Source organism: Ochotona princeps, chromosome 16 (genome assembly GCF_030435755.1).
Source record: "Ochotona princeps isolate mOchPri1 chromosome 16, mOchPri1.hap1, whole genome shotgun sequence".
Classification (NCBI taxonomy): Eukaryota; Metazoa; Chordata; class Mammalia; order Lagomorpha; family Ochotonidae; genus Ochotona; species Ochotona princeps.
In genome coordinates this window covers 49,002,715-49,028,616 of record NC_080847.1, presented here as the reverse complement: position 1 = coordinate 49,028,616, position 25,902 = coordinate 49,002,715, and the positions used below count along the sequence as shown (strand labels likewise).

General features: G+C 50.5%; 1 protein-coding gene and 1 pseudogene across 5 annotated transcripts in view; one reads left to right on the top strand and one right to left on the bottom strand.

The window, feature by feature from the left end:
• Positions 1-25,902, bottom strand: part of SIPA1L3 (signal induced proliferation associated 1 like 3) — a 217,570-nt gene that overhangs the window by 33,863 nt on the left and 157,805 nt on the right. For all 5 annotated transcript variants that reach the window (XM_058674384.1, XM_058674383.1, XM_004595068.2 and 2 more), the window contains 5 exons: positions 20,605-20,879; positions 14,518-14,769; positions 13,798-13,935; positions 3,866-3,993; positions 1,370-1,488 (listed from right to left, as the gene is read on the bottom strand). In XM_058674384.1, the coding sequence (XP_058530367.1) occupies positions 1,370-1,488; positions 3,866-3,993; positions 13,798-13,935; positions 14,518-14,769; positions 20,605-20,879 (912 nt within the window). The remainder of the gene's footprint in view (positions 1-1,369; positions 1,489-3,865; positions 3,994-13,797; positions 13,936-14,517; positions 14,770-20,604; positions 20,880-25,902) is intronic.
• Positions 7,026-7,114, top strand: LOC118757731 (U2 spliceosomal RNA; annotated as a pseudogene).

Sequence of the window (25,902 nt, the reverse complement as noted above, 5' to 3'; positions counted from 1 at the left end):
GCCTCCAACTTTATCTCCCTCCTGAGCTTTCTGTTCCAGCCACACTGACCTCTTCTTTCATTTTTTAAAATTATTTACTTAAATTTATTTGGAGACAGCTTTCATCTGATGGCTTACTTCCCAAAATGCCCACGGTGGCTAGGGCTGGGCAGGGCTAAAGCTGAGAGTGCAATCCAGGCCTCTCGTACAGGTGGCAGAAACCCAATCATCATTTGGCTCATCACTGCTATCTTCCAGCATGTAAACAAGCAGGACGCTGGAGTCAGCGGATGGAGGTGGGTATCAAACCCAGCCGCTCTGATGAGGGATGCAAGTTTCTTAGAGCTGGACTGGCGGCCCTCCCACCTGTTCCAGTTCGGCGTGCTGATGCTGGAAGAGCCTGCAAAGATCCTCTCCCATTTATTTCCATGGGTCTCCTTCACTTTGTTCACGGTTTCGGCTTAAAGGTCACCTCCTCAAGAGCCGCCTCTGAACCTGGCGTCCCAGAGCAGCAGAGCTGGGAGGGTGTTTTTTCCTCAGCTCTGCTTTGTTTTTTCACAGCAGGGGCTGGTTCTTAGCCTTACATAACACATATGACATATGTAACAATATCTGCTTCCTGCTAGCTGCCTCCACTGGATGTCAGCCTCTGGTGAAGACCAGGGCTCACCTCATCTCTTCTGAGTCCTAATGTTCAGCATGTTGCAGTGCTCACCAAACGTCTGCTGAGTGAACGGAAGCCAAGAGCTCGCCCCGCTGACCTTCCCCTGGAAACACAGGGGCTGCATCTCCTGCTGGCATCCTGTGCAGTCAGGTGTGGTCACGTGATGAAGGCCTGGCCAACCTAACACACAGGTGGAAGCTGTTCCTGTCCCCTCATGATCCCCCACCTTCTGTGCTGTGAAGAGGCAGGGGTCCAGCAGAAGCCCAGAGGCCCTGTGGGACAGCAAAGCCATAAGCTGCAGGGAGCCTCGATTCCTGAATCATTCTGTGGAACTCTACACTGTGGTACTACCTATGTGAGAGGGCAATAGGCTTCTGTTGTCAGTGGCCTTCAAGTGTCCAGGGTTGCCCGTTAGAGCAGTTCATTTACCATGACTGATGGACTAACGAAGAAATGGAGGCTCAAGGAGATAAGGGGACCTGCTCAAGATGACTGGCCATCAGGGACTGGAGCCAGGATGAGCACCTGGTTTGTCCAATTCTTGACTCAGTATTTAGCTGCTCTACAAGTGGAAGATTGCAAGGGCGGAGTACTTGTTCCCGTGTGGTGTTTAGAGCCCACACCCATGCCTGGCCGCCCAGCTGACTGCAGTCAGGTGCCCGGGCAATGCTACCAGCCCCTGCAGGTCTGGTTCCCTGGGTGGAGCAGGGAGAGGCCCCGACTCACTTTGGAATGCCTGTTGGGGGAATCTTTGCCTGTTGCATCCTGCCTGGAGGCATGTTTGCTCCCGCTGCTTCCAACCATGGCTGAGAGCCTCGCCTGGGCCGGCACATGCCACAACGGTTCTGCAGGAAAAGAGGAGACACCAGTGGTTAGGGTGGCCTGGGCAGGTGGCCCTAAACACAGCTGGACAGACTCACTCCCCTGTCCATGTCCTCACCAACTACGCCTTAGGACATAAACAGGGAATATGTGCTGAACACTTCCTAGATTCCAGGCAACGATCCTCCATTATCTGCTCCCAAATGAGGTAAAGCTCACATACTACGACCTGTTGCCTTCCCAGGTGTATTAGCAGGGAGCTGGATAAGAAGTGGAGCAGCCAGGATTCGAACCAATGCTTGTATGGGATTCTGGCACTGCAGGCATCACTTACTATTTTGCTTGGGTTCTGTGTCTGGCAGTGGTCTGAGTGCTTTGCTCACATTACCTCCCAGTGCTATGATGGTAAAATATTAGGCCCATCTCTCCAATGGATAGAGAGCCAGGCTCAGGGCAGTCATATCCAGCCTTAAATACCACCTGTAAGGGAAAGCTCACACCTTTGATTCCTTCTGGACTTAACACCTCCCTTGGGCATCTGCTGGAGACCACCCGCAAACCCTCAGTCTCTTCCACTCAGTTAATAACTGCTGCATTCATTCAGTTCCTCAGGTCCAAACTGCACTATGATTCCTGACTCCTCCTCCATGCCCATTTCTAGGCATCAGGAAATTCAGCCAACTCTGCCTTTACATACCATATCCAAAAAGGCCTTCCTCTCCTGTCCTATGCTATCACCCCTGGTCCTGCCTCCCACCCTACCTTGCAGGAAGCTGTAGTCACAAGGACCCTGTGAACCCCCCTGAGTCACTTCCCATTCCTCTTCTGCTCTGAGGATGGAACCCTGAAGCTCCCACCCCACTCAGTACTCCAAGGTCCTATCTGCTTTATTCCCATCATTTACCATTTCTCTGGCCACATGGTATCCCCACTGTTACTCCAACACACCAGCCTCACAGTCTCTGTAGCCTCTCTCCCTACTTCTTCCCTTTCTCTGGGATGTCCTCCTCCCAGGTGATGCCTTTCCCCCAGCCTTTTTTTTTTTTTTTGAACTGGGTGGAGGGAAAAAAAACAGAGAAAAGATCCAAATCTGTGTATCCTGCACGCAGCACCAGACAGGACCAAGCATGTTGAAGAGTAAACCGTGTCTGCAGGCGCCAGAGGCAGTAGATGGCAGTGGCACCAGGAGCATGGCCTGCTTGCTTCAAGTTGCAGTATTGTCCTTGGCTTAAGGGAGCCACAGGTCAAGGTGCCAAGGCATTCTCTAGCCCATTGACTCTGCGGCCTGCGAGCTGCCGTCCTCCACAGTGCCCATAGATCACCCCTCTCAGCCACCTCAAAATTCTGCAGCATTCCCTGGGAGATGCCCTGCCTCCCTTCCCGCCAAGGTCAAGGTCCTCTACCATTTCTTTTGCTTTCTTGCATCTGAAATACTGTCGAAATTACTCATCTAGGTAGAACACACATGTGGCTAATTATACAGGAAACTGAACATGAGAACACAATTAATACCATAAGCTATCAGAAAAACAAATTAAAAACACAATGTGACACACTCCATGCCCAGCTGTGAGACTGAAACAGAAAAGTTGGTAAGGATATGGAGCTGCTAGAATTTGCATCCGTTGCTGGTGAGGGTACATGATGGCTTGCCACTTTGGGAGAGAGTTTGATAGTCAAACAGGTGATCTGGAAATTCTACCTTTAGGGGTAGACGCTAGAGAAGCATGGCCATCTGTTTATCTGAAGGTGAGTAGAGGAAATGTTCCCTACCGGCCCTTCCTCTAAGCCCTAAACTAGAAACAACCCAAAAGCTCATCAGCGCTGGCTGGAGCAATTCAGACACAGCAGAACCTGCTCAAAGCCAAGGGTTGCCTCTCACAAACAAAATACTGCATAACAGAGAACACACACATGACAGCATGTTCAACAAACTATGAAATCCAAAAACATGCCCACATTGTTCTAAGCCATGGAGCGCTAAGAATTTGGGCTTGTCTGTCCATGTGTGTTCTGTGTCTGTAAAAGCTGAAGGACAACATGGGAGGGTTTATATCCTGAAAAGTCAGACACAGCAGTCCTGCTCCCCACTTTTCACCCCTTTCCTTTCTCCTCCACGGGGCCACCATCCCCAGCCATGCAGCTGGACCCGCTGTGGACTCAGTGGGGCGGTGGCCGCTCTCTGCGCGCCTGGCATGGAGAAGCCTCTGGCTCTGGGCTTCCCACTGCCCTCCTGGCTGACCTTTTATCTGCTGAATGGCTCCCACAGTTTTCTTTTTTGCACTTGAGCCATAGATGAAAAACAACAGGGAAGCAGCTGCTTTTTGTCATACTATGAGGAAGGGGTCTTGCGTGGGTGAAGTGGATAGGTGGGCCCAGCTGCCCGGGGAGAGGCCCTACCTGGCTTCTGGCGCTCCATGGTGCTCTCCTGACTGGTCAGCCCACCTGAGGAGGAGTCTCCACTGGATGTCCCATCGTGGCCGAAGTGGGGATCAAAAGACAGCAGTGGGTGTGGGGCAGCCGCGTACCTGCATGGGAGTGAGAGGAGACAAACACAGAGTGAAGGATTGTGTCAAAACCACCTGAGCCCGGGACTGGCTTGCCAGGGAGTTTTCAATATAAGGGAGGCTCCGCTCCGCCGTGGGTCGGGGAGCGAGTGAGCTGTTGGCAGGGCTGGATGAGTAAGCCTAGAAACGTGCTATTAGCTGAGGGTCAGGAATGAGAGTTTTGTCTGGGAAGCCTGCCAGGGAGCTGGTGGTGGCAGGGAGCACAGGAGAGGCCGGCTCCGTGCAGGAGGGAGCAGGGGCCATCTGGGCCAACTCCCCACCACCATTCAGGCTGCCTAGGGTCCTGAGCCTTTCTGGTCATTGTCAGCAGCTACTGCCCCAGGCCTGTCTTGGGTTCACTCTTTGCTGCAGAAGGGCAAGGTAAGTGAGCATCTGTAGGAAGATAGGTCCAGGGCTGGGTAGTCTGGACTTTGGACTTCACTCCTGCCTAGCCACAGTCAGGGAATGTCACATTCTAGCTCTGAGCCTTAGTTTATTTGTCAGGAAGTGATGTCATTCAATGCTTCCTTACCAGACTGAAGGATGCCCCCACGGTTCCTAACACTTTCTTTGGTGCTGACATACATACAAATTGTGACAACTGGCAGTCAGGTTGGGACTCTGGGTGCCCCCTTGTCTCTTTGGAGGAAAGCACTACGGGGGAGAGGTTGTGGGCTAAAGTTTCAGCGTAAGGCAGATCTATGTTGAAACCGCAGGCCCATCCCCTGGGCAGGTGCTCAACGAGCTACCATCTCTTCATCTGAAAAATGAGGTCCCATCTTCCACCTCACAAGGATGAGGTGGAAGCACATGGATTGTGGCTGTAGTTAACCCTGAAGGACTTTGCTGGAGGCCGGCCCTGAACACTCAGGGGCAAGGGCCAGGGCTCCAGGGAGGCAGAGGTGGGGTACCCTCCCTGCAGCTTTCAGTCATGGTGCCAGTCTCTTCACCACTGAAGCGGTCTGCTGGCAGACGCCTCCACTCAGAGCCAGTCGTGTCAAAAGCAGCTCCCTGACAGAGGTGAGTTCAAGGATAGGCAGGTGACTCGATACGGTCTAAGAAGGTGCCAGTGAAGACTCCTGCACCAGGTGCATCTGGCCCTGTGAGACTACCTGGCCGGGGTGGTGGAGCTGCTTCCCAATGAGCAGTGAGGGAAGTGATGTGGAGATGGTGGCTATAAGAGAAGCAGGGTCCAGGGCGTCCCTTGCTCACCCAGCAGTGGAACTGCCAAGTATGTGAGAAAGCAATCTTGGGACTCTGTTGGTCATGGAGGTTTTCATGCTTTTTGCCCAGCATAACTTGTTTGAAATAGAAGGAGTGTCCTGGAGATGTCTCACCCTCCTTGGTGAGGTGAGATCAGACAGGCCCTTCTCTTCCTTCCAGATGTTGCCGTATTCAGAGGCAGCCCTGCAAACAGCTGTGGCCTTCCTGTCACCTGTCTGAGCGTGAAGCCACAGGGGCAGTGGAAGGAACTGGGCCTTCCGTCATGTTGTGCTGCCTCTGGACTAAATGTCGCTCCTTCTCCTTCCCTGTCTGTGAGGCTTTGAGTTCCTATAGAACCTGGGCAGTCGGCTTGGCACCTCCAGCCAGAAGCACCAGGCTGACATGGTCCCCACACTCCAGAGGTGCTGGGAGGCTCCCAGCACCTGCGTGTCCACAGTGGGAGCACCTGGTAGGCAGGAGAGGTGATACGCTGCGTCCCTCGGGCGTTTAATACTTGGGACTGGTGCTAATCAGCTTCTCCAGTGTCACTTGCCCACTCAAGCTCCAACCCCAGGGGCCACTGTCCAGGAAGGCAGAAGGGGCTTCAGAGGGGTACAGGACAGTGGGGAGACCAAAAGGCCTTGATTTCCAACACCTCCCCAGGACAGGAGGATCAAGCCAAACATGAGCAACACCAAGAGTTAATTCTTACTCTTCTTCATCTCCAAGGGCCCCATTCCTGGTAATTTAAGGGATTTTCACAAATGCCACTGGGACCACAATCTCCACCTTCCCGTCAGACGCCACAATGGGTTGGCTACCTGCTAAGATGGGGATACAGGGCAGCTGGAGATTCTGGGGCTAACGTGTTTGTTCAGTTGCCCAGGAAGTCTATAGTGAATGCTGGATACTAATGGAAGACATCAACAGGGCTGTGAGAAGCCAGGGGAGAGTGGAAAGTGTGAGCTGCAGACATGGCGGGTCACTTCCCCGAATGCCCATTCCCCCTTTCCCCTTGGGAGCTGAATCTAAGCTCTACTGGGGGTGCCAAGACTCAGCTCTACTGGGGGTGGTGTTGACAGACTATACTTTCTGGGCTCCCTGTGGTCCTGGAGGATGAGATCAAAGTGAAGGTGCCTGTGTGGGACCTCCTGCCGGGACACGTCCTTGGAAGGGTGCTGGGAGTACCCTCGTCCCACTGTCTCCTGAGGCTGCAACCCAAGCCTCCATGGCGCACCAGCAGGCAAAAGGTCAAGCACAGTTGAACATCAGAATGGGTCCTGGTCCTGACTAGGGCAGGAGAAAGAAACCATCTTGGGACTGGTGCAGTGGCATAGTTCGCTAAGCCTCTGCTTGTGGAGCCAGCATCCCATATGGGTTCTGGTTGTTCTACTTCCAAACCCAGGCCTGTTTATGGCCTGGGAAAGCAGTAGAGGGTGGCCCAAAGCCTTTGGTTCCTGAATCCACAGGGAAGACTCAGAAGAATCTCCTGGTTCCTGGCTTTAGACCAGTGCAGCTCTGTCTGTTGTAGCCATTTGGAGAGTGAATCAGCAGACAGAACAACTCTGTCTCCTTCACTCTGTGACTGCCTTTCGAACCATAATAAAATCTCTTCTATAAAACCAGAAATGATCTTTTCTGAATCACTGCTTTCCTTGTCATGCAGCCACACCTACCCCAACGGACAGGCCACCTCTGGCTGGAAATACTTCACCACATGCTAGCTCTTAGCTGCTGCCTCCAGTCAAGACAGTCAATTCTTTATGTCCTACTCCTATGAGGCCATTTTCATCACTGTCACATTCTAGTCAATTGCTTCTCGGCCTTTTGGCTGAGATCAAGTGTAGTATCAAGTTCTAGTCAAACTCATTGGAAATTAGGACCTCGCATCTCACCATTCAGACTCTGGACAAATATTGCTGGAGGAGAAGAGTGGGTCACACTGGAATAACTGTAAAGCAATTGCAATTCAGGAAGTCCTGAAGCTAAAGGGCTTGGGGGTCTGATGCAGAACTAGTAGTTGGCAGCAGTGTCAGGCATCTGTCAGTAGATGTTACAGGAACTGACTCTGGAGAGGCCAGAGGGAGGGTACCTGGTCAGCAAGGTCAAGTGGCAGCCAGGCTTGCTTGAGCCCCCCACTGGCCACGGAGGAAAAGCACAAAGGCAGATACGAACGTAGGCAAAAGCAACACTCATGTGGAAGGCTCCACCTGGCTCTGTCAACCTCCCGCCCCCATCAGTGCAGCAGCAGATGTGTGAACAAGTGGATGGACAGGTGATGTGGCTGGTGTTGGCTGCACCTCATCTCTCATCTCTCTACTTTTATCTGTGTTGGTGGGATCCACATTCTGCTCCATCACACCGCTTGTGGAGGGATGGGGCAGGGGAATCCTGACCATTTAGAGTACTCACAGGGGTCCACTGCGACCTTGCCAAGGGTTGGTTCAGGAGTGGATGAGCAACTCAGTTCTTTCATTTTTTTTTTTCTAAATTATTTTTAACTAGAAAGTTGGAAAAGCAGATTTATAGACAGAAGGAGAGATAGATGGTTTACTCTTCAAATGGCTGCAACAGCCAGACCTGAGTCAGTCCAAAGCCAGCAGCTTCTTTAAGATTTCCCACAGGGGTTCAGGGTCCCAAGGTCATTCTCTGCTTTTTTCCCAGGCCATAAGAAGGGAGCTGGATGGGAGGTAGGGCAGCCAGGACATGAACTGGCACCCATATGGGATGCTGGTGGTGCTTACAGAGGATTAGCCAGTTAAACCATCACGCCAGCCCCAGTTCCTTTGTTTTTAAAAACAAAAAGCTTTTCCTTTGTGTTTTTGCTGTGTGTGTCAGGGGTCACTTGTTTTACTTGGGGCCATAGTAGCCACCCTGGGTGTCCTTGAGGACACCCACCCTGAGCTGCAGAACTGACCAGGTCTTGGTCCATCCTATTTCTTGGCTGCTTGTTATAGGAAGCGCTAAAACCCCTAATGTTTCAAGCCTTCTTGCATTAAGTTTTCTGTCCCTTGCCATCCAATGTTCCTAATGGACACATCATTCTTTATGCAGCTGGCAGAGAAAAGCAGGAGAAACAAAATCTAAGCCAGCCAGGAACTGGGTGAGCAAACGTCTGGGGCCCAGGCCAGCCTGCCAGGCTGGCTGATCCCAGCACACGTTTTTGTCCTAATTTCTGTACTGAGCTTGTTGGGTCATTGGTCTTTCACAGGAAGGTGACAAACTCCTGAAGACAGGGAGTGCACCTGCCAGCCTCTGCACCCCAGTGGCTAGCCCAGGCCTGGCGCTCAGCAAGTAACAGTGACAATCTTTACGTAGTCCTTGCTATGCAGAAGGCACAGTTCTAAGTGCCTGATCAGATTTCCACCCGTTGGAGACAGCTGCATGAGTGACTGGAGGTGCAGAATGGTGAAATCACTTGTCCACGCTGATGGGGCTGATGCTGAGACTGGGCCTGGTTTTGAACTCTCAATGGCCACATCACCCTGTACGCAGTGAAGGTAAGATGACCATGTCATCAGCTCTGTCTACTAGTGGGCTTTATCCTCTTAAAAGCTTGATGAGTTTGGCAAATAACAGGCCTGTGGAGAAGACAGCAGGAGAGAGATAGAGGGCTCCCCAAGGGACAAATTATCCTTGCTGGTCTGGGAATGACACAGGTTCCAGGAGGTTGGAACAACAGGAGCTGAGGCCATAGCAGCTTGACCTGCTCCCAGGCTGGTGACCACCCTATGGCTTAGTTCCAGGGGCCTGGAGGGTGATGTATGCCAGGAACATTTGTCCATGCTTGGCTATAAGCAGCCTCAGACAGAGTCAGGAGCCAGTGGAGCACCAGCAAAAGAAGGGTGGGCTGGGAAGAGGTAAAGTCCCAGCAAAAACTTTTTTTCCCCGCCTGACTGTACCAGAGAGCCTGAAACACATGTCAGGGTCATCAGTGCTGCCATGGGCAGGAGCAGTCACAGCAAGTATGGGTGGGGGATGAGCAGAGTCCTCCGGGTGGGCAGGATCAGCCTCCTGGCATAACAGGCCTGTGCTTCCATCTGTGTGCTTTCCAGCAGAGAGATCTTAGCCAAGTGAGGTCGCCTCACTGAGCCTCAGTTTCCCATCTGCAAGATGGGGCAGATAAAACTACACCCCACATGGAGCTGCTGGGAGGAGGCACTGAGATCGCACATGCGGTCTGACAGGACAGACCAGAGAGAGAACACAGCCTAACACACAGGCCCAGTTAGCCTCCCCTCCCCTAACTGATTTTTGCCTTAACGAGTAAAACAGAGGAGCCTTGTCAGACTGTGCTGGAACAATTGAGACATCAATGGGCTCAAGGAAGAGATTCAGCTGAAGCCTCTACCTCATAACAAAAGTTAATTCAAGGGCCAGCATCCCACAGGAGCATAGGTTTGAGTCCTGGCTACTCCACTTCTGATCTAGCTTCCTGCTAATACACCTGGGAAAGCAGTACAGGACGGCCCAAGTACTTGGGCTCTTGCCATCCATTTCACAGACCCAGATGGAGTTTCAGGCTCCTGGCTTTGGTCTCGTCCAGCTTTAGCCACGGTACACATTTGGGGAGTGAACCAAATGGAAAATCTTTCTCTGTTGTTCTTCTAAATCAACTGATCTTTAAAAAATAACTGAAAAAAATTCAAAATAGATTATGGACTCAAATGCAAATCAGTAAAACCCACATAAAAATGTGAGGGACAGTGTCTGGTATGATGGCTCACTGGCTAAATCCTCATCTTGCAAGTGCCAGGATCCCATATGGGTGCCAATTCATGTCCTGGCTGCTCCACATCCCATACAGCTCCCTGCTTGCGGCCTGGGAAAGCAGTTGAGGATGGCACAGAGCCTTGGGACCCTGCACCCATGTGGGAGACCCGGAGGAAGTTCCTGGCTCTTGGCTTTGGATCGACCCAGCTCTGACCACTGTGACCATTTGGGAAGTGAACCAGTGGGTGGAAGATTTTTTTCTTTGTTTTTCCTCCTCTCTGTAAACCTGATCTGCCTTTCCAATAAAAATCAACATTAAAAAAAGAAAAGTTAGGAACAGTTAGGAACCAGTATGAACAAAATGTTTAGAAAAGACCAAAAACAAGACTCCCTAAAAAATAAAAGACTAATTTTTCAATTAAACTTTTAAAATGGAAGTGCCTATAAAAGAGATAAGTAGACAAACTAACAGTCATGAGAAAATCGCTGCGAATCATACTTCTAACAAGTGACTTGTATCCAGAACATACAAAGAGCTTGCCAGTGTTGCAAAGGATTTAATCCAATTAGAAAACTGGCAACAAAACAAGCACTGACATTTTGCTTGGGAGAATGTTCCATTGGCAAATAACCACGCGAAAAGACACCCGACACCTATCCATCAGAGAAATGCAAATTGCAACCACCATGCACTATCACTATCAGAAGAGATAAAATGAAAAATAGTGACAACACCAAATGGTAGCACGGATGTGGAGAAACTAGAACCATTCATACACTACTGGTACAAAACAGATGGCCATATGGTGGGCAATTGTATTCTTGGGCATTTATCCCAAAGAAACAAAAACTTACTTTTATGTGGAAACTTTTATGCCTGAACATTTGTGTTCAGGGCATGAACCAGTGTTACGTCCCAAACCTAGAAACTACCCAGAGGCCTTCCAGTGAATGAATGCGTAGTTAAACAGAGGCACATCTGCCATCAAGGATACAACTCTGCAAAAATAAGGGAGCAAGATCAACTACTAGCACATGCAATGACAGGGGTGAAGCCCAAGGATATTACGCTGAGTGAAAGACAATCTCAAAAGCATACACACTGTGGGATGCCTTTGATACATAACAGTCAGGAAGTACCAATAGCTTAGGGCATGCTAATGGTTGCCAAGGGGTAGGAATTGGGGTTGGGGAGATGGGTATGACCTGAGAAGGCTGGCAATAGTGGATCCCTAAGATAATACCTGTGACAAACTGCACACACACACACACACACACACACACACAGGTATGTATATAACCAGTGATGTGTGATTAAGCTCTTCAGCTTGTACCGAAATCAATGTCTTGGTTCTGCACCAGAAGTATTCAGGAGGACCTTTCTATATAGTCTTTGCAACTTATTGTGAGTATGTGATTGGTTTAACAAAGATTTTAAAAAAGGAAAAGAAAAAGGAGGGACAATGAGCACTTGGAAGAACCAGACTGCTCCAGGGTGATCAGGAATGTCACCCCCACCACCTGTGGCTGACTGGCTGATGACCCCGTGCCACCTGCCATTTCCAGGCTAACTCCCACAATCCACAGCCAGTGGGCTCCCCTTTGCTCCTCCTGTGACGTTCCACACCATCCCACTTATTCTTCTCTGTGGCCTATGTTCCATCTGGAATGATCCTCTCCCTCCTTTCTGTAGTCAATTCCTCCCAATCTCTTGAAACCCTGTTCAAATGTTGCCTGCTCTGGGCAGCCGGCCTAGCCCTCCAGGGCTGGGCTATGTGACTGCACTTCAGTTGAGATGCCCTTTAGTGTGCACGTGTTTTCTAAGGGTCTCTCTCCATTGCACCCAGATAGTGTATATGGCAGGAGCCCCAGGTAACTGAGCGTCTGGTGTTCTTCCCAGGACCTGGTGCCCGGGAGGCTCATGGGGCCCTGTGCTGAACAAGAGCTGAATGGTGGCCCCTAGGAAGGTGGCATCATGCATCTGGTTCTCTTTTTACAGCAGAGGCTTAGAACCAGGTAACGGCTTAGTGGTGGCTCCTGGAGCAGCACTGATGTGACATTTTCTTCTCAGACCTACCAGGTCAGACATGGGTGAGGCCCAGGGCACCCTGCTTTAACCAAACCTGCTCTGTTTGATTCTGATGCACACTAAAAACTGGGAATCAGTGGTTTAGTGGACTGCCCTTGGTTTTAAAAGCCAGGCAATTTGATTTAAACAAACCCACTGTGCCTTTTCATCAAACATGTTATCAAGGACCTGCCACGTGCCAGACTCTTGCTGTGTGCTGGGAATACAGGACCAAATCCAAGTGTTCCTAGATCTTGTGGGGAGAGTCTCTCCCCCTTTCTGCACTGTGTATACGTGCCTGAATCCCACAGGCTGATGACTAGACCAACAGAATGCAGAGTTCTCAAGAGCACAGGGAGGAACTACACAGAATTGAGGGGCAGAAGAGGTAGTGCCTCACCACACGCTGTGGGAGGCTTTCTGGAGAAGCAGTACTGGAGCTGCCGCTGGCAGGAGGATGGGATAGGAACCGGGTGAGGAATGAATTTTCAGGTTGAGCAAGGGAGGTAACTAGAGGCTCTGAAATGCACACAGTCTAAGAACCTGCAGGTGGCCAGTGGGGCTGATGTATCGCTCTGTACAAGACTCACAAGGTACCAGGGCCCTTGGTGGCCACCATGAGGAGTCAAGACTGTCTTGAGGGCTCTGGAAGCAGAGAAATATTCAGAACAGGGGAAAGACATTAGCAGGTTTGTAAACATCCCTTTAGCTGCTGAGAGGAGGCCGAGGTGCAGGTGGGCTGTTGGGAAAGAGAAGGGTGACAAAGGTGCCAGAAGCCTAAGTCAACAGACCATGAAAGTTGGAGGTTGGAAAGGAGGCTGCCAGGATGAGGGCCACAGGTGTGATCGGAGAATGGGCAATGACGGGGACCTGAAGGAGGAAGGACACAGGACGCTAGGTTGGAGGCAGATCTTGGAGGGTTCTGGATGCCAGCTGTGGAGTTTGGATTTATTTTGAGGGCACAGGGGAGCCATGGAGGATTGGTGAAGATGCCTCACACTTTAAGTTGGGGTGGATCCAAGTGGGCAGCAACTGAAGCGTCAAAGATTACAAAAACTGGATAACGATGACGGCCTGGTCACAGGGGGTGGGAAATACAGAGATACATGGTCATGCTTGCGGGGGGGGGACTGGCTTGCGCAAACAACTGACATAAGTGTCAAAAAAAATGTAATTAAAATGCTGTTGCAAAGAAAGCCAATGGTGGGTTCTGCTCAATCTAGCTTAATCCTAAAACATTAAGAGGCAGGGAGGTTGGGCTCGGCAGCGTGGCCTAATGGCTAAGGCCCTCGCCTTGATCCCATATGGCCGCTGGTTCTAATCCCGGCAGCTCCACTTCCTCTCTATCTTTCCTCCTCTCAGTATATCTGACTTTGTAATAAAACAATAAAATAAATCTTAAAAAAAAAAAAAAGAGGCAGGGAGGCATAGAGTGAGTAAGTGAGCTCCCACCTGCTGGTTTACTCCTTAAATGTGTGTGAGGGTTAGAATAAAGTAGGAAGCAGGTCTCCCACATGGGTGGCAGGAGACTGGAGTCAGGAGGCAGAGCTGGGGCTCAAACCCAGGCACGCCTATGTGAGACCCAGGTGTTCTCACCAGGGACTTGATGGTGAGATTGAGTGTCCCAGCCCTAAACGCTGACACAAGACATGGTTAACTTTCTGTGCACCGATGATCAGAAATCCCATTATATGATAAATGCATGTGTGTGGGGCATGCAGTTCCTGAGGAGGAATAAAAGGGTTTTGTAACTTCAAAAAACAAAACAAAACAGAACAAAACAACCAACAAGAGATGCTGACCTTTCTGGGGATGGCTTGTATCTGGAGTAGGTGGTCGAGCCGGGGGTGGAGAAGCTCCCAGAAGGCTGTCGGTAGGGAGGGACTCTGTCGGCCCCTGCTGGTGATGCTGTGTAAGGGGTTTCCGGGAAGCTGACAGGCCTGAAATTAGAGCAGGGGGTGATTAGGAGGGTACTACTTCCTCAGGATGGCCAGCCACATCCCACCTGCCATAGGCTTGACAGGGTGGAGAGGCGGAAGCTGGGATACCTCTTGCCTCCCCAGTTCTGTTGCTGCCCTCACCCCTCAGCTTGTGCAGCCCAGTGGAGGGGTAGTGGAGGCATGCTGCCAGAGACCCTCCTTTGCCCGTCGGCTGGGAGCAGATGCTCCAAACATTGGAGTATCTGCGGGTTATAGACGTCATGATGACACTAGGTCCCTGTGGGCTTCCTCCCTCTCATTTCCCTGCCTCCCTGAGGGGAAGTTGCCATCCTAACTTTCCTGTTTCTCAGAAACCAGAGTTTTAATCCCATTCTTAGCATGGTGGGCTTCAGTCTCTACTCAGCTCCCCAGCACTGGTGGCTCACGGCAGAGGCTTTGGGGGCAGGGATGGAGAGAGGAGGCAGACCCGAGGATAAGGAGGAAGGTGGCCAGAGGCGAGGGAGAGAACAGAGAAAATGGGAGGGAGAAGAGAAGGGCCAAGGCGGAGGGTGGGTGTGTAGGCAGGGATGGGGGCATCCTTACCTCTTGCTGTGCAGTGGCTGCGGCTCCCGGAAGGGGACCATGGGGGCCTGCTTCGGGGGCCGGCTCAGGGACTGGACATGGCCAGGGGTGGCTGGAGTAGCCCACTTGGAGGTTGGCAGAGAGTTGTGGGATGCCGGCCCACTCCACTGCCAGGGAGCGTTGCTGCGGTACGGGGGCCGGCCCCCCGGAAGGACGCTTTCTGGCTCGGTCTTGGGCTCCGAGGTATTCATGTCGTAGGTCTCTGGCCACCCCCTGGGAAGAAAAACTTGGTGACTCAGGAAGGCCAAGGCCAGCAGCACGTGTGCCTGCTGCCTCCTTATCCTGGCCTGGGTTTTCCTGGCCCATGCCACACAGGGTGGCTTGTTTTAAAGGCCAGGCAGACACCCCTTGAATCAGGGCTTTGAAACTGACCAGCCAGCTCCACGTCTCAGCCAGGAGGACCCAACAGGGATGCAGACCGTGAGGCCCTTTCTACTCTATCTCCCTCCTCTCTGGCCCCGTCTGCTGGCACATTGCTGCCGCCCTCTCCCTTCTCCCAGACCCAGGCCCCAAGTCTCTGAGTGCCCTCCACAGACTGGATTGGTCCCACCTCCACTCCAGCAGTATTTGGGGCTAGAAGGCGGATGCCCTCAGAATCAAAGGACAGTATCTGCCTTGTTCCACAGAATCTCAAAAGGCAAGTGGAAGAGGAGCAGGTGACCTACTTTGCAGGGTGGTTAGGGAAAAAAAAAAAAAAAAAAGCTACGAAATCCAGAACCTTGAAATAGCTGCAGAGCGGCCTGCGACTCCCTCCAGACCAGGCTGGCACACACTCTGCAGTGGTCTTGGCTCGAGGCGGGGAGATCCGAGAGCTGGGCTTGCAGTCTCCACCGCCGTGCCGCCGCTACTGCTGCAGTGCAGCACAGAGGGGGCTCTGAGCTCGAGGAGGGGGCCGGGCTCCAGAAATCCACTCCCTGGCAGCTGAGAGCGAGAGCTCTGCAGAGTCCTTGGCCTGGAAGCTCCTGTGTCCCCTTCGAGCAGACCCCCTGAGCTCTCCTGAGATCCCTGGAGCCCAGAAAGCTTCAGTGGCCACTTGACTAAAGAGCTGTCAGAGTTGGTGGCTCATAGGCCCAGGTCACAGCTGCCCAGGAGTCATCCAAAGGCGACCTAAGGATGAGCTCTGCCAGCCTGGGCCTGCCGCCCCCTGCCTCCTGGCAGCATCATGGCAGCTCCTTCTGGCTCCTCTGGGGCTCATGAGTGATGATGTCTCCTCAGGCAATGGCTAAGGAACAGCAACAGGAATTGCTTACGCAGCCCCAGATCCTCCAGGACGTGGAGGTGGAGGTGGGGCCTGTCCTTCCTGCCTGGCTAGCTTCCACTTGTTCTTCTGACATCAGGGGCCTGTGCTCTGGGTGCAGCTGACTCAGTTCCCTTGGATATGATGACTAGAACAGGGAAGTCACGTGGCCTAAGCAGGGCCAACCACAGTCAACAACTGAAAGGCTTTGGGAGGGACTGGGAGCAAAGTTCCATTTCCATTCTGGTAGCTGAGCTGCAGGATCTGAGTCTAAACTTGGTGTGTGTGTGTCTATATGAGGTGTGTGTGGGGGGGTCATCTTCATCTCTACGGGGATGAAGACTGAATGCCAGCAACACAGAACAGGAAAGAGCTGAGAGAGGGAGAAGCCCGAGGACACAGCCATGCCTGTACCTTACTGTGTGTATGGGTCTCGTCAGGTATGGGAGCCAGAGAGGACTCCTTGGCTTCCCATGCTTGATTTAGCTGGTTCTTTTGCTGGTCCCTGGAGTCCTGACCTGAACATCATGTTCCACAGACAAGTGATCCTAGATCAAGTCCCCAGCTGGAACCACCAGGCACACGAGCCCCCTGAACAGTGGTTTGGGAGCCAGGAGGTAGTTTTTGGGGTTTCTGAACTCTATCCCAGCTACTGATCATCTCATCTTGGGCCAGGGGCTCCTGCGTCTGATCTCAAAGAGGCACATACTCAGTGGAGGGTGGTTGTGGGTGCTCTGAGCAGGAGCTGAGGGTCTTTAACAGGACTGATGCTGATCCTATGGCCTCCCCCACTGCTTCTCCCACCAATCCTGAAGATGAAGCTGTACTCCCCATCCCCAACCATGGCAACCCAAATATACCCACTTGGGGCTTTGGGAAGACTCCTCCCAGCTCTTTACCTCTATCCTTCTACAGTGACCTTAAAGCTGCCAGCTTCTAAGTCACCCCCATTGACAAGAAAAGAAATACAGATCCCTGGGTTGAGAGATCCCTCAAGAGATGGGGCCTGCCCAGGAATCTGCCTGCTACTGAACTGTCCGTGATGCTGCTGACACACAGTGTTTGAGAAGCCCCATTTCTGCTGGTTTAAAGTGGAAGGAAACGATGTCCTTGTCCCCTTGCCACTGTCCAGAAGCAACCTCTGCTCAGTTTCCCACACGTTCTTTTGGAAATGTCCTTTGCAGATAAGCACTATTTTTCACACACCTTAACCCCCAACAGCATCGTGCAGATCAGTCTCATTTCAACAGCTATTGGTGTTCTATCACCCGCACACCCTGTGCTTCCTCAGCCAGTCCCCTATGAAGGGAGATCTAGGCTTGCCTCTGCCCTCAACTCCCGACCCACTGTGGAAGAAGTCTCAGGGCATGCCCCCGGGCTCTTACTGCCTGCTTGCCCTTGATTCTAGTTTCCTGGGCCATGGAGACTCCTTGCATCTCTTCACTGGCTTGTTGGGGGACTCAATTTCCCTTCTAGAGGAGGCTTTTCCAACCCACTCTTCTCCTAGGCCTGGGGTCTAATGAAAGGGAATGAAAACATCCGAGGATTGTGGTACCAATGAGGCACCAACAGAAGCGAGAACATCCCTCTTGAGTCGGTACAAGCACTCAAGGTCACAGTGCCACACCTTATAAGGTTGTCTGGGATGTCCTCCTGAGCTGCTGGCCCAGCCCAGACTAGCCATGGCATGGAGGCATAGGGCTCACTGAGGACTTCAGCCAGGTGGCTTGGGGGTGGGAGAGAGGGCCCCTGTTGGCTACTTATGGTCTGAAGCGGGGAGGGATGACGGCAATCTCTTTGCCATTCACTCCCTTCAGAGCTCATGGTGACCATCAGGGCCAGGAGCCGGGGTACAGTGAGAGGCCGCAGAGCTAGGGTTGTCAGCTCTGCAACGAGGTCACTTAGAGATTGCTGTCACCAACTGCCCAGGTCCAGACCATGCACCTGCCCTTGCCAACATGAGGTCCTGATAAAGGAAACCCAAGGAACCCCGTCCACTTTATGGCATGGAAAGTAGAACCTATCTCCCTGGCTGGCCCACCTCCCCACGGCCAGAGGACCTCTGTTTTTGCTTTGCTTTGCTCCAACCCATGTGTCCAGGGAGGACTTTTCAGCATCTCTTCCATGCGTGGGGTTTCAGTCATCTGATGGGCAAGTGGGTTTACTGTTGTCCCAGGGAAGGCTGGGTCGGGCCCGGGGTGCCATCCTTCAGGAAGCTTGCCTCCAGGGGCTCACCTGCACCCGCTCTGATCTGAGGGGTGTGGCTGGCCTTAGCCCCATGTAGAGGCAGAAGAAAGGACAAGAGGGCTGGCAGAGGGATACCTGGGGCTCAGTTAGAGCCCTGCTGTTGATGGTCAGGCCTGTGGGTAGGGGTGGCTGAGCCAGTGGTTTCAGGGCTGAGGCCTACACACAAAAGCGACCTATGTGCACAACTTAGGAAAGTGGGGACGCAGCAACCCTTCTCACATGCCCACAGCTCTGCAAAGCTTCCACAGAAGAATGGACACAGGCAAACTGGACTGAGTTTTGCTTTGCCCCCTGCTAGCTGTGCAACTCTGCACCCATGTCTCAATCATTCTGATACTTGGTGTTCTCGTCTGTGAACATGCTGGTCCTGGTGGGAGTCCAGTAAGCTCACGTGTGAATAGGGTACCCAGGGTCACCTCAGTGGGCCAGCCACACAGGCCCTCTTTCTGGTCTGTCAAGCACCAAGGGTCTATCTTCTCACCTCCAGGTTTTCCCAGAGTCCTGTCCCCATGTTAGCTCATGTGTTTTTTATCACAGCCCCTCCTAGGGGTCAAGAACTATTCTAGGTACTTTACAGATCTTAGGGCATCCAGCACCATAAATACCTCTGTAGAAAGGACCTATTATTTTTCCCATCTTACAGATGGGAAAACTGGGAGAGAGGATGATGTGGCCACTTGCACAGGACCTCAGTTAAAATGCGGGAGAGCAGGAATTCCAACAGAGGCAACCTGACTGTACTGTCTCCTTTCCCCATGGCCCAGAACACTGCCAACCTTCTTCTCTTGTTCTCTCCTATTGGGTCATTTTTGGAGACTGCCTAGAGGATCTGTTGTTCAAAGAACTGCCTTATTCATACAGACTGGACCTCAGAGTAACCAAAGGGCTACTTTTGGGGAGAATTCTAGTGAATTAAGAAAGAAAGAATGACTTGTAATATGACTTGTAATGAAATATGGATCTTGGCAGTGGTCATGAATGGCTACTACACTGATGAGGGAAGTGTACTATGGCGGCGAGGCACTCTAAATGTCACTCACAGGGGGAGACCAGACACGTGGTACCTGCTGACAGCTGGATACCTATGTGTTCTGTGGCTGAAAGACTTTCAACCAGAACTTGAACAGGTGTCTGTCTTGACCTCTAGTTTACAAAAAATACACACACTGAAGAAAATGTTAAAGAACACCCTGGGGGAGGTAATTCACTAAATCCAGGTAGTGGCCAACTCTATGGACATGTAACATGATTTCTTCTCAAAACAGGGGCTGGGAAGAAGGAAAACTGATTTCAAGGACCTGAAAGAGACAAATCAACAACACAATGGGAGGCTCCTAATGAACCAAACAGCTGCTTTTCTGTTTCACAACAATGTATCTGTGATACAATAGGGAACAACTAAATAAAGAATGGTTGCTATTAAATCTAGTATAACAATAATAATTTAAAAAGGTTCTTATTGTATAGCAATACATTCCAAGGTTTAGTTTATTCCAGATAACCCACAGTCGGAGGATGGCAGAGGCAGTTTTCTTTTTTTTTTTTAATTTTCTTTTCTTTTTTTTTTTTAATCTATTTTATTGTGTTGTTGTTGGCAGAGGCAGTTTTCAAAACAAACAAGCTGGTTGTGTGTGTCAGTTAAGTTGGCAACTGGGGACTCAGTGTGGGCATCCCGTGAAATCTGTCCAGGATCAATTCTGGGAACACTCCTGGGTAACCAAATCAGCAGACACTCAAAGTCCCAGATACAAAATGGCACAATATTTGCAAATAACCTGCACAAATCCTCCTGCTTACCCTGAATCACTTCTAGGTTATCATCCTAATAATGACGCGCATGCCATGTAAATAGTCGTCACTCTGTACTGCTTAGGCAACAGTGGTGAGGAAAAGTTCTAAACACATTCAGATGCAAGTATTTTTGATGTGTAGTTGGTTGAATCCCTGGGTGCGGAACCTATGGCTATGGAAGGCTGTCTCTGCAGGTGAATCCTGTCGGAAATGTCCGCGAAACAATGAAAACAAGCTCTGGTTCAGCAAAGTGCACAGCAGCCTCTGCCCCAGAGTTTCACACACCTGTCCAGGAGGCAGCTTTCCTACGAGGCTGAAGTCCTGCCTTTAATTTCCTTCATCTTACACACTCATTGCTCTACTGCCTGCCTTTCCCTGCAAACTCACACTCCAAGGCAGCAGGCACCTGGCTTTGTTTACAGCACTCCAAATGCAGCCTCAGTCAGTATGTGCTGAACAAATTCCCTGACGGGTTAGCGTGCCCGTGGGCAAGAAGAGCCTTTTAATTGTGCACTTCACCTAGAAAATCCAAGTAATGAGGCACCAACGCTTCACGGGACTGTGGAGAGGGACGACAGAGAATGCACAAGAGGCTCACACAGCAAGAAATAACAGATATGTACTCCAACCCTTGTTGCTGCTATCCTCGATAGAGTGCCTGGGCAGTCCCCCTCCCTAGGCCTCAGCTGACAGTGCCCAGGTGCCCTCCAGCCAGCCAACGTGGAGCTGTCAACTGCCACCCAGCCCCCTCCTTCTGGGGCAGGTGTCCTTACCTCCGCGGTGTGCCGTCGTCGAAAGGGGGGATGATGACCACCTTTACGGTGACTGAGGTGCGCAGCAGGTCAATCATCTGGTCATGGGTCAATGTGACCACGGCCACCTTGCAGATCTCCACCAGCCTGCTCCCTTGCCGGAGGCCAGCCTGCCAGGCGAACCCATAGTCTTCCACCTCAGCTACAGTCCCATCGTACTTTACGTGGAAGCCCAGCTGCCCAAGCCCATTCCGACGCAAGGTCATGTCCACGGTCTCCCAGCCGTTGGTCATCACCTGCAAAGAACAGGCAGGACGGAGCTTCAGAAGCCGCTTGCATCAGTTCTCTGGACGATCTCATGGGTCCCATTCCCACTTGTCTGTGTGTTTTTACTTTAAGAGGCAGAGGAAAAAGAATGTGTACTCTCGTCCACTGGCTCACACCTCAAACACCTACCAAGGCTGTGGCTGGACTGTGGTGAAGCAGGGAGCCAGGAATCCTACAACTTGAACCATCACCCGCTGTCCCCCATGATCTGTAGTAGCAGGAAGCTGGAGTCAAGGGTTGAGCTGGGACTTGAACCCAGACATTCTGATACAGGATGTAGGTATCTTAACCGCTAGGCCAAATGTCTGCCCTAGAACCTTTTTTGAGGCCAGACTGCCACCTATTCAGCCAGGTGATGGCAAGGTACCAGCAGGGGAACTTCCACCTGGTCTCGGCACATGTTCCCATTTTCTGGAAAACTGAGAGAAGACCACACAGCGGGCGGCCGTCAACTTTTTCTTCAATTGCCTCTATGTTTCTCCTGGTGTCTATGAGATAGTACTTTTTGGCCCCTCAAAATTTGACTTTCTGGTCAGTTGAATGAATTAGGAGTAAAACTGGCACGTTCCCTGAGCCAGGATATTTAACTGCCAGTTCCCTTTGCTAGAGAACAATAACCTTTTATATAATGGTGGCAGTTGCACAGCTAGGGTCCTGGCATTAAGACAACAGAGCTTGAGCCCAATGGTGTGGCATAGTAGGTTAAGCCTCAGATTGTAGTGTCAGCATCCTATATGGGCACCGGTTTGAGTCCCTGCTGTTTCACTTCTGATTTAACTCCCTGACAATGTGCCTGAGAAAGCAAAAGATGATGGCCCAAGTCCTTGGGTCCTTGAACCCATGTGGGAGATTTGGAAGAAGTTCCAGGCTCCTGGTTTTGGTCTGGTCCAGCTCTGGCTGTTGCAGCCATCTGGGGAATGAACAATTAGGTGGAAGATCTCTCTGCATCTCCTTCTCTCTGTAATTCTGTCTCACAAATAAAAATAAAGGAAAAAAAAAAAAAAGGCTTGACTCAGTAACCTAATGGCTAAAGTCCTCGCCTTGCATGCACCAGGATCCCATATTGGCGCTGGTTCTAATCCTGGTGGCTCTGCTTCCCATCCAGCTCCTTGCTTGTGGCCTGGGAAAGCAGTTGAGGACAGCCCAAAGCCTTGGGACCCTGCACCCATATGGGAGACCCGGAAGAAGCTCCAGGCTCCTGATTTTGGATCAGCACAGCTCTGGCCATTGTGGCCACTTGGGGAGTGAATCAACATAAGGAAGATCTTCCTCTTTGTCTCTCCTCTCTGTATATTTGACTTTCCAATAAAAATAAAATAAAATTAAAATAAAAAAAGCAAGAGAGCAAAGCATGCAGGCTGAATACAGGATGGACACACAGCATGAGGAGGACATGAAGCTTTGCTGTTATATGAAGCTATTAATACTGCATCTTGGCTGACATGATGATTAACTCAATTGGGAGGCTAAAGTGACAGCCCGTGGGGTCTTCTCTAGAACCAGAATGTGCTATGCTGTGTTCTTTGACTTCATGACATCATTCTCGGAGGCACGAACCCCTTGCCCACTTCCTCCAGTGAGCAGCCAACCGGGCAGCTCAGCAGTGAGATTTCCCCACATCGGAATAGCACTCTAAGCTCAACAGAAGCTCCAGGCACCTGCTGTGCTATCAGTGATTCCCTCTCCTTGGAATAAACAGGATGAATTTACCAGGCTATGACTACTTAGTCATACACTTGCCTGCCCCCCCCCCCCCAAATTGTTTGAATTTCCTGTGAGATGTCACTCTCAGGCTGCAAATGACACTATTTAATAGACCTATTAGTGCTGGTCTTCAAACTTTTCTGATCACCACTTGAAATATGAATTCATTTTGTATCACTGATTAAGCCATGCATCTGCGCATCTGTACATACAACCCTACAAACACAAATATTCCTTGCAATCAGATGGATCGATTACCTTTTTGTGTGATGGTGAAGCACTAACCTTGAATAGGTCACCAAGTCAGTTTGGCTCACGAACTGGATGCTGAGAATTTAGGAAGCAGGGAGAACCTGATCTAAGAGGCATTTTGTAAGACAGTCTTATCTTTTCCCACTAAGATGTCCTTTGATCCTTTTTATTTTTTCCTTATCCTACGGACCCTGGCGGAGCTGTCTGTTGTGACTGGTACCAGAGGTCCAAGGAGTTTAACGCTTCCACCATACGAAGACACAATAAGAAAGGATCATCTGTGAAATGGAGAGCCAGTCCTTAGCAGACACCAAACATGCCTGTACCTTGAACCTGGACTTTCAAGCTTTTCGAACCATGAAAAATAAAGTTTTGCAGTCTATAAGTCACTCAGTCTAAGATATTTTTATCATTGTAGCTCAAACACCTATTCTTTTAAGCTGCTCATTTAGGGGCCAGCATTGTGGCATAGAGAGCTAGGGCTCTGCTTGTGATGCTGGCACCCCACATCAAAGTGCTGGTTACAGTCCCGGCTTCTCTGCTTCCAATCTAGCTCCTTGCTAAAGTGCCCAGGAGGGCAGTGGAAGTGAGTCAGTGGATGGAAGACTTCGCCTTCATTCTCTGCCACTGTGCCTTTCAAATAAATGCAGAAATAAAATTTAAAAAAATTAGAGAATAGTAATTGATTTCCTAGTCTATTTGAATAGCAACTTTTTAACAATAAGGAATTATTAATTTTTAATATGTGACAATGACAAGATAGTTACTTTTTAAGAGTCTAGGTATTTCAGAAATAAATACTGAAATGATATCACATCCAAGATTGGTTTCAAAATCAATAGGGGGAAAGTAAGAGAAGAAATAAACAAGATGAGTCATGTGCTGTGGCTGGTCAAGTTGGTAACAGGACACAGATTCATACAGGATTCCTTCTGTTTGTATATTTGAATTTTTTCATAGTTATCAAGTATAAATGGGTTGAAAGGAAAGTTAACTCCACAGAGAAAGCTGTGAGTAGGCCTATCCCAGCCAACTGCTTCCACTTTAGGAACCAACATTTTTTTTGAAGCACTTACTCTCCTGTCCGAAGGTTGGGCTGTGGGTTGTAACAAAAGGTCCCATGGGCCTATGCCAATGGCCAATCAAGCTATATCGACCCTTGGCACCCTGGATGGCTCTCATGAAAAAGGTTCAGCCTCTTAAAGGCCAGTAAACACTGCAGGGGCCAGGACTGCCAACTGTTGTCCATCACCCACTCTTCTTTTTTCCTACCTATTTGGAAAGTGTATTGCTCAGCTTCCCTAGATGGGGACACTATGACTCTGTTTTGGGATATAGGACGTAAAGTGAAGGAACTTACGCCTCATGTTCTTTAAACAGATTTCCCTCAACCCTCACATGTTCTTCCTCTGTGAAGACAGGTGTGTGGCTAGGAGGTGACTCAGCTTTGGCCATATAGATAAGCATGATACTCAGCAGCATCTGCATAGGGGAAAGGAGTGTCTTAAGACGGACACAGAACAGCTCCCTGACAGACTCGGCCAGCTTGAGCGCTCACTGAAAGGGAAGCTTTCTACACTTGATCTCTCAGTCTGTTTTAACAGTCCAGTTGGTCATCAGCTACTACAGCTGCTTTGGGTCACTTTGGATAAGGGAGAGCTGCTGTGTCTCTTGTGTCTGGACAGTTCTGTCTATTTTGCTTTTGTAGCAAATCAAAGGAAGCCACACATGGAGGATCATTCTTGCTCACCACAAAGTTCCAGAAAGGAGACAGGGAGTACTTGTGTTATCCAACATACAAGTCAATTTAGGGAAACCTCTGCTGTGACCTGCACACACTGACCCAAGCCCAGCTTTCTTTCCTTGGAGTGGATGCATGTGCCAGGCATTGGGCTAAGCCCTTTCTGTGGCCAGTTTCACTGATGTCTCACTTGGAAAGCAGAAACTACTAATTTGATTATTTTAAGATGAGGAAGTTTAAGATGACAGGGTTAAGTTTCGGGTGTCTAGGATGGTCCAGTCAACCTGTTTGACAGTCGAACCCCAGATTTGTCAGGAGAGAGTCAGCATCCTTGCCTTGGCAGATTTCACAAGAACAGATTCACCATCAGGAGTCCTTCAAGGTGGGCCTGCCCCATCACGGGTGATGGTTAGTATTACTGCTTTTTGGCCCAATGGTTCCTAAGCAGAGTGTGGAGCTCTGAGAATCAGAATGGGGGGTAGTTGTGGAAATGGGCTCTAAAAGAACTGCACCAACAGCAGGCATGCGGGTGGGCATGGGAGAGCATGGTAGAGGATGTAGGTAGAATATATAAACTGGCAGTGCCTGCTGTTGGGATGTGGGGAGTGGAAGTTCAAGTTCAAGTTCTCAAACTCTTAACTCACTTTGGGTCCCAGGCAAAGCTCTCATTGGACCTCTGTTTCTTCATCTACAAAGCAGAGAAGATAATGGTGTTGACCTCAGTGGGCTTCTGTGAGAAGAAAAGCAAAGTACTACCCTTGCTCTTAGGACTGGAACGTTTGAATTCATGCACACCTCCAGTATGTGCCAAGTGTCTACCGTGTGCCAGATGCCAGGCTCAGGGCCGGGGACAGACAAGTGAAGCAGGTACGTGCTAAGTGTCTACTGCATGCTACATGCCAGGCTCAGGGCTGGGAACTCGAAGGTGAAACAGTAATATCATCAACAAGTCAGAAGGTGGAAAGGCAAGCAAAGTATGTGGAATGTGTTCTGGGCCTAGTCAGGCAAGGGAGTTTGCTACCTCCATGATGCCTCACAGACAAGGTGATGCCGGACCAAAGCAGCAGGGAGGGAGCCATGTGAAAATCAGCAAGGGAGATTCCTGCAAGACAACAAAGGCAGTGCCAAGGCCTGAGCCCAGACAGATGCCTGAGGAGGTCTGTGGTAGCTGGGACACTGACAGTAATGGGGAGACAAGGTCAGAGAGATCACAAAGCTCCTAAGCTGCTGTAGGATTTTGCCTTTTACAGAGAGCTAGCTGAAGGTTTGGGGTCAGCAGTGATGTGATCAGACCT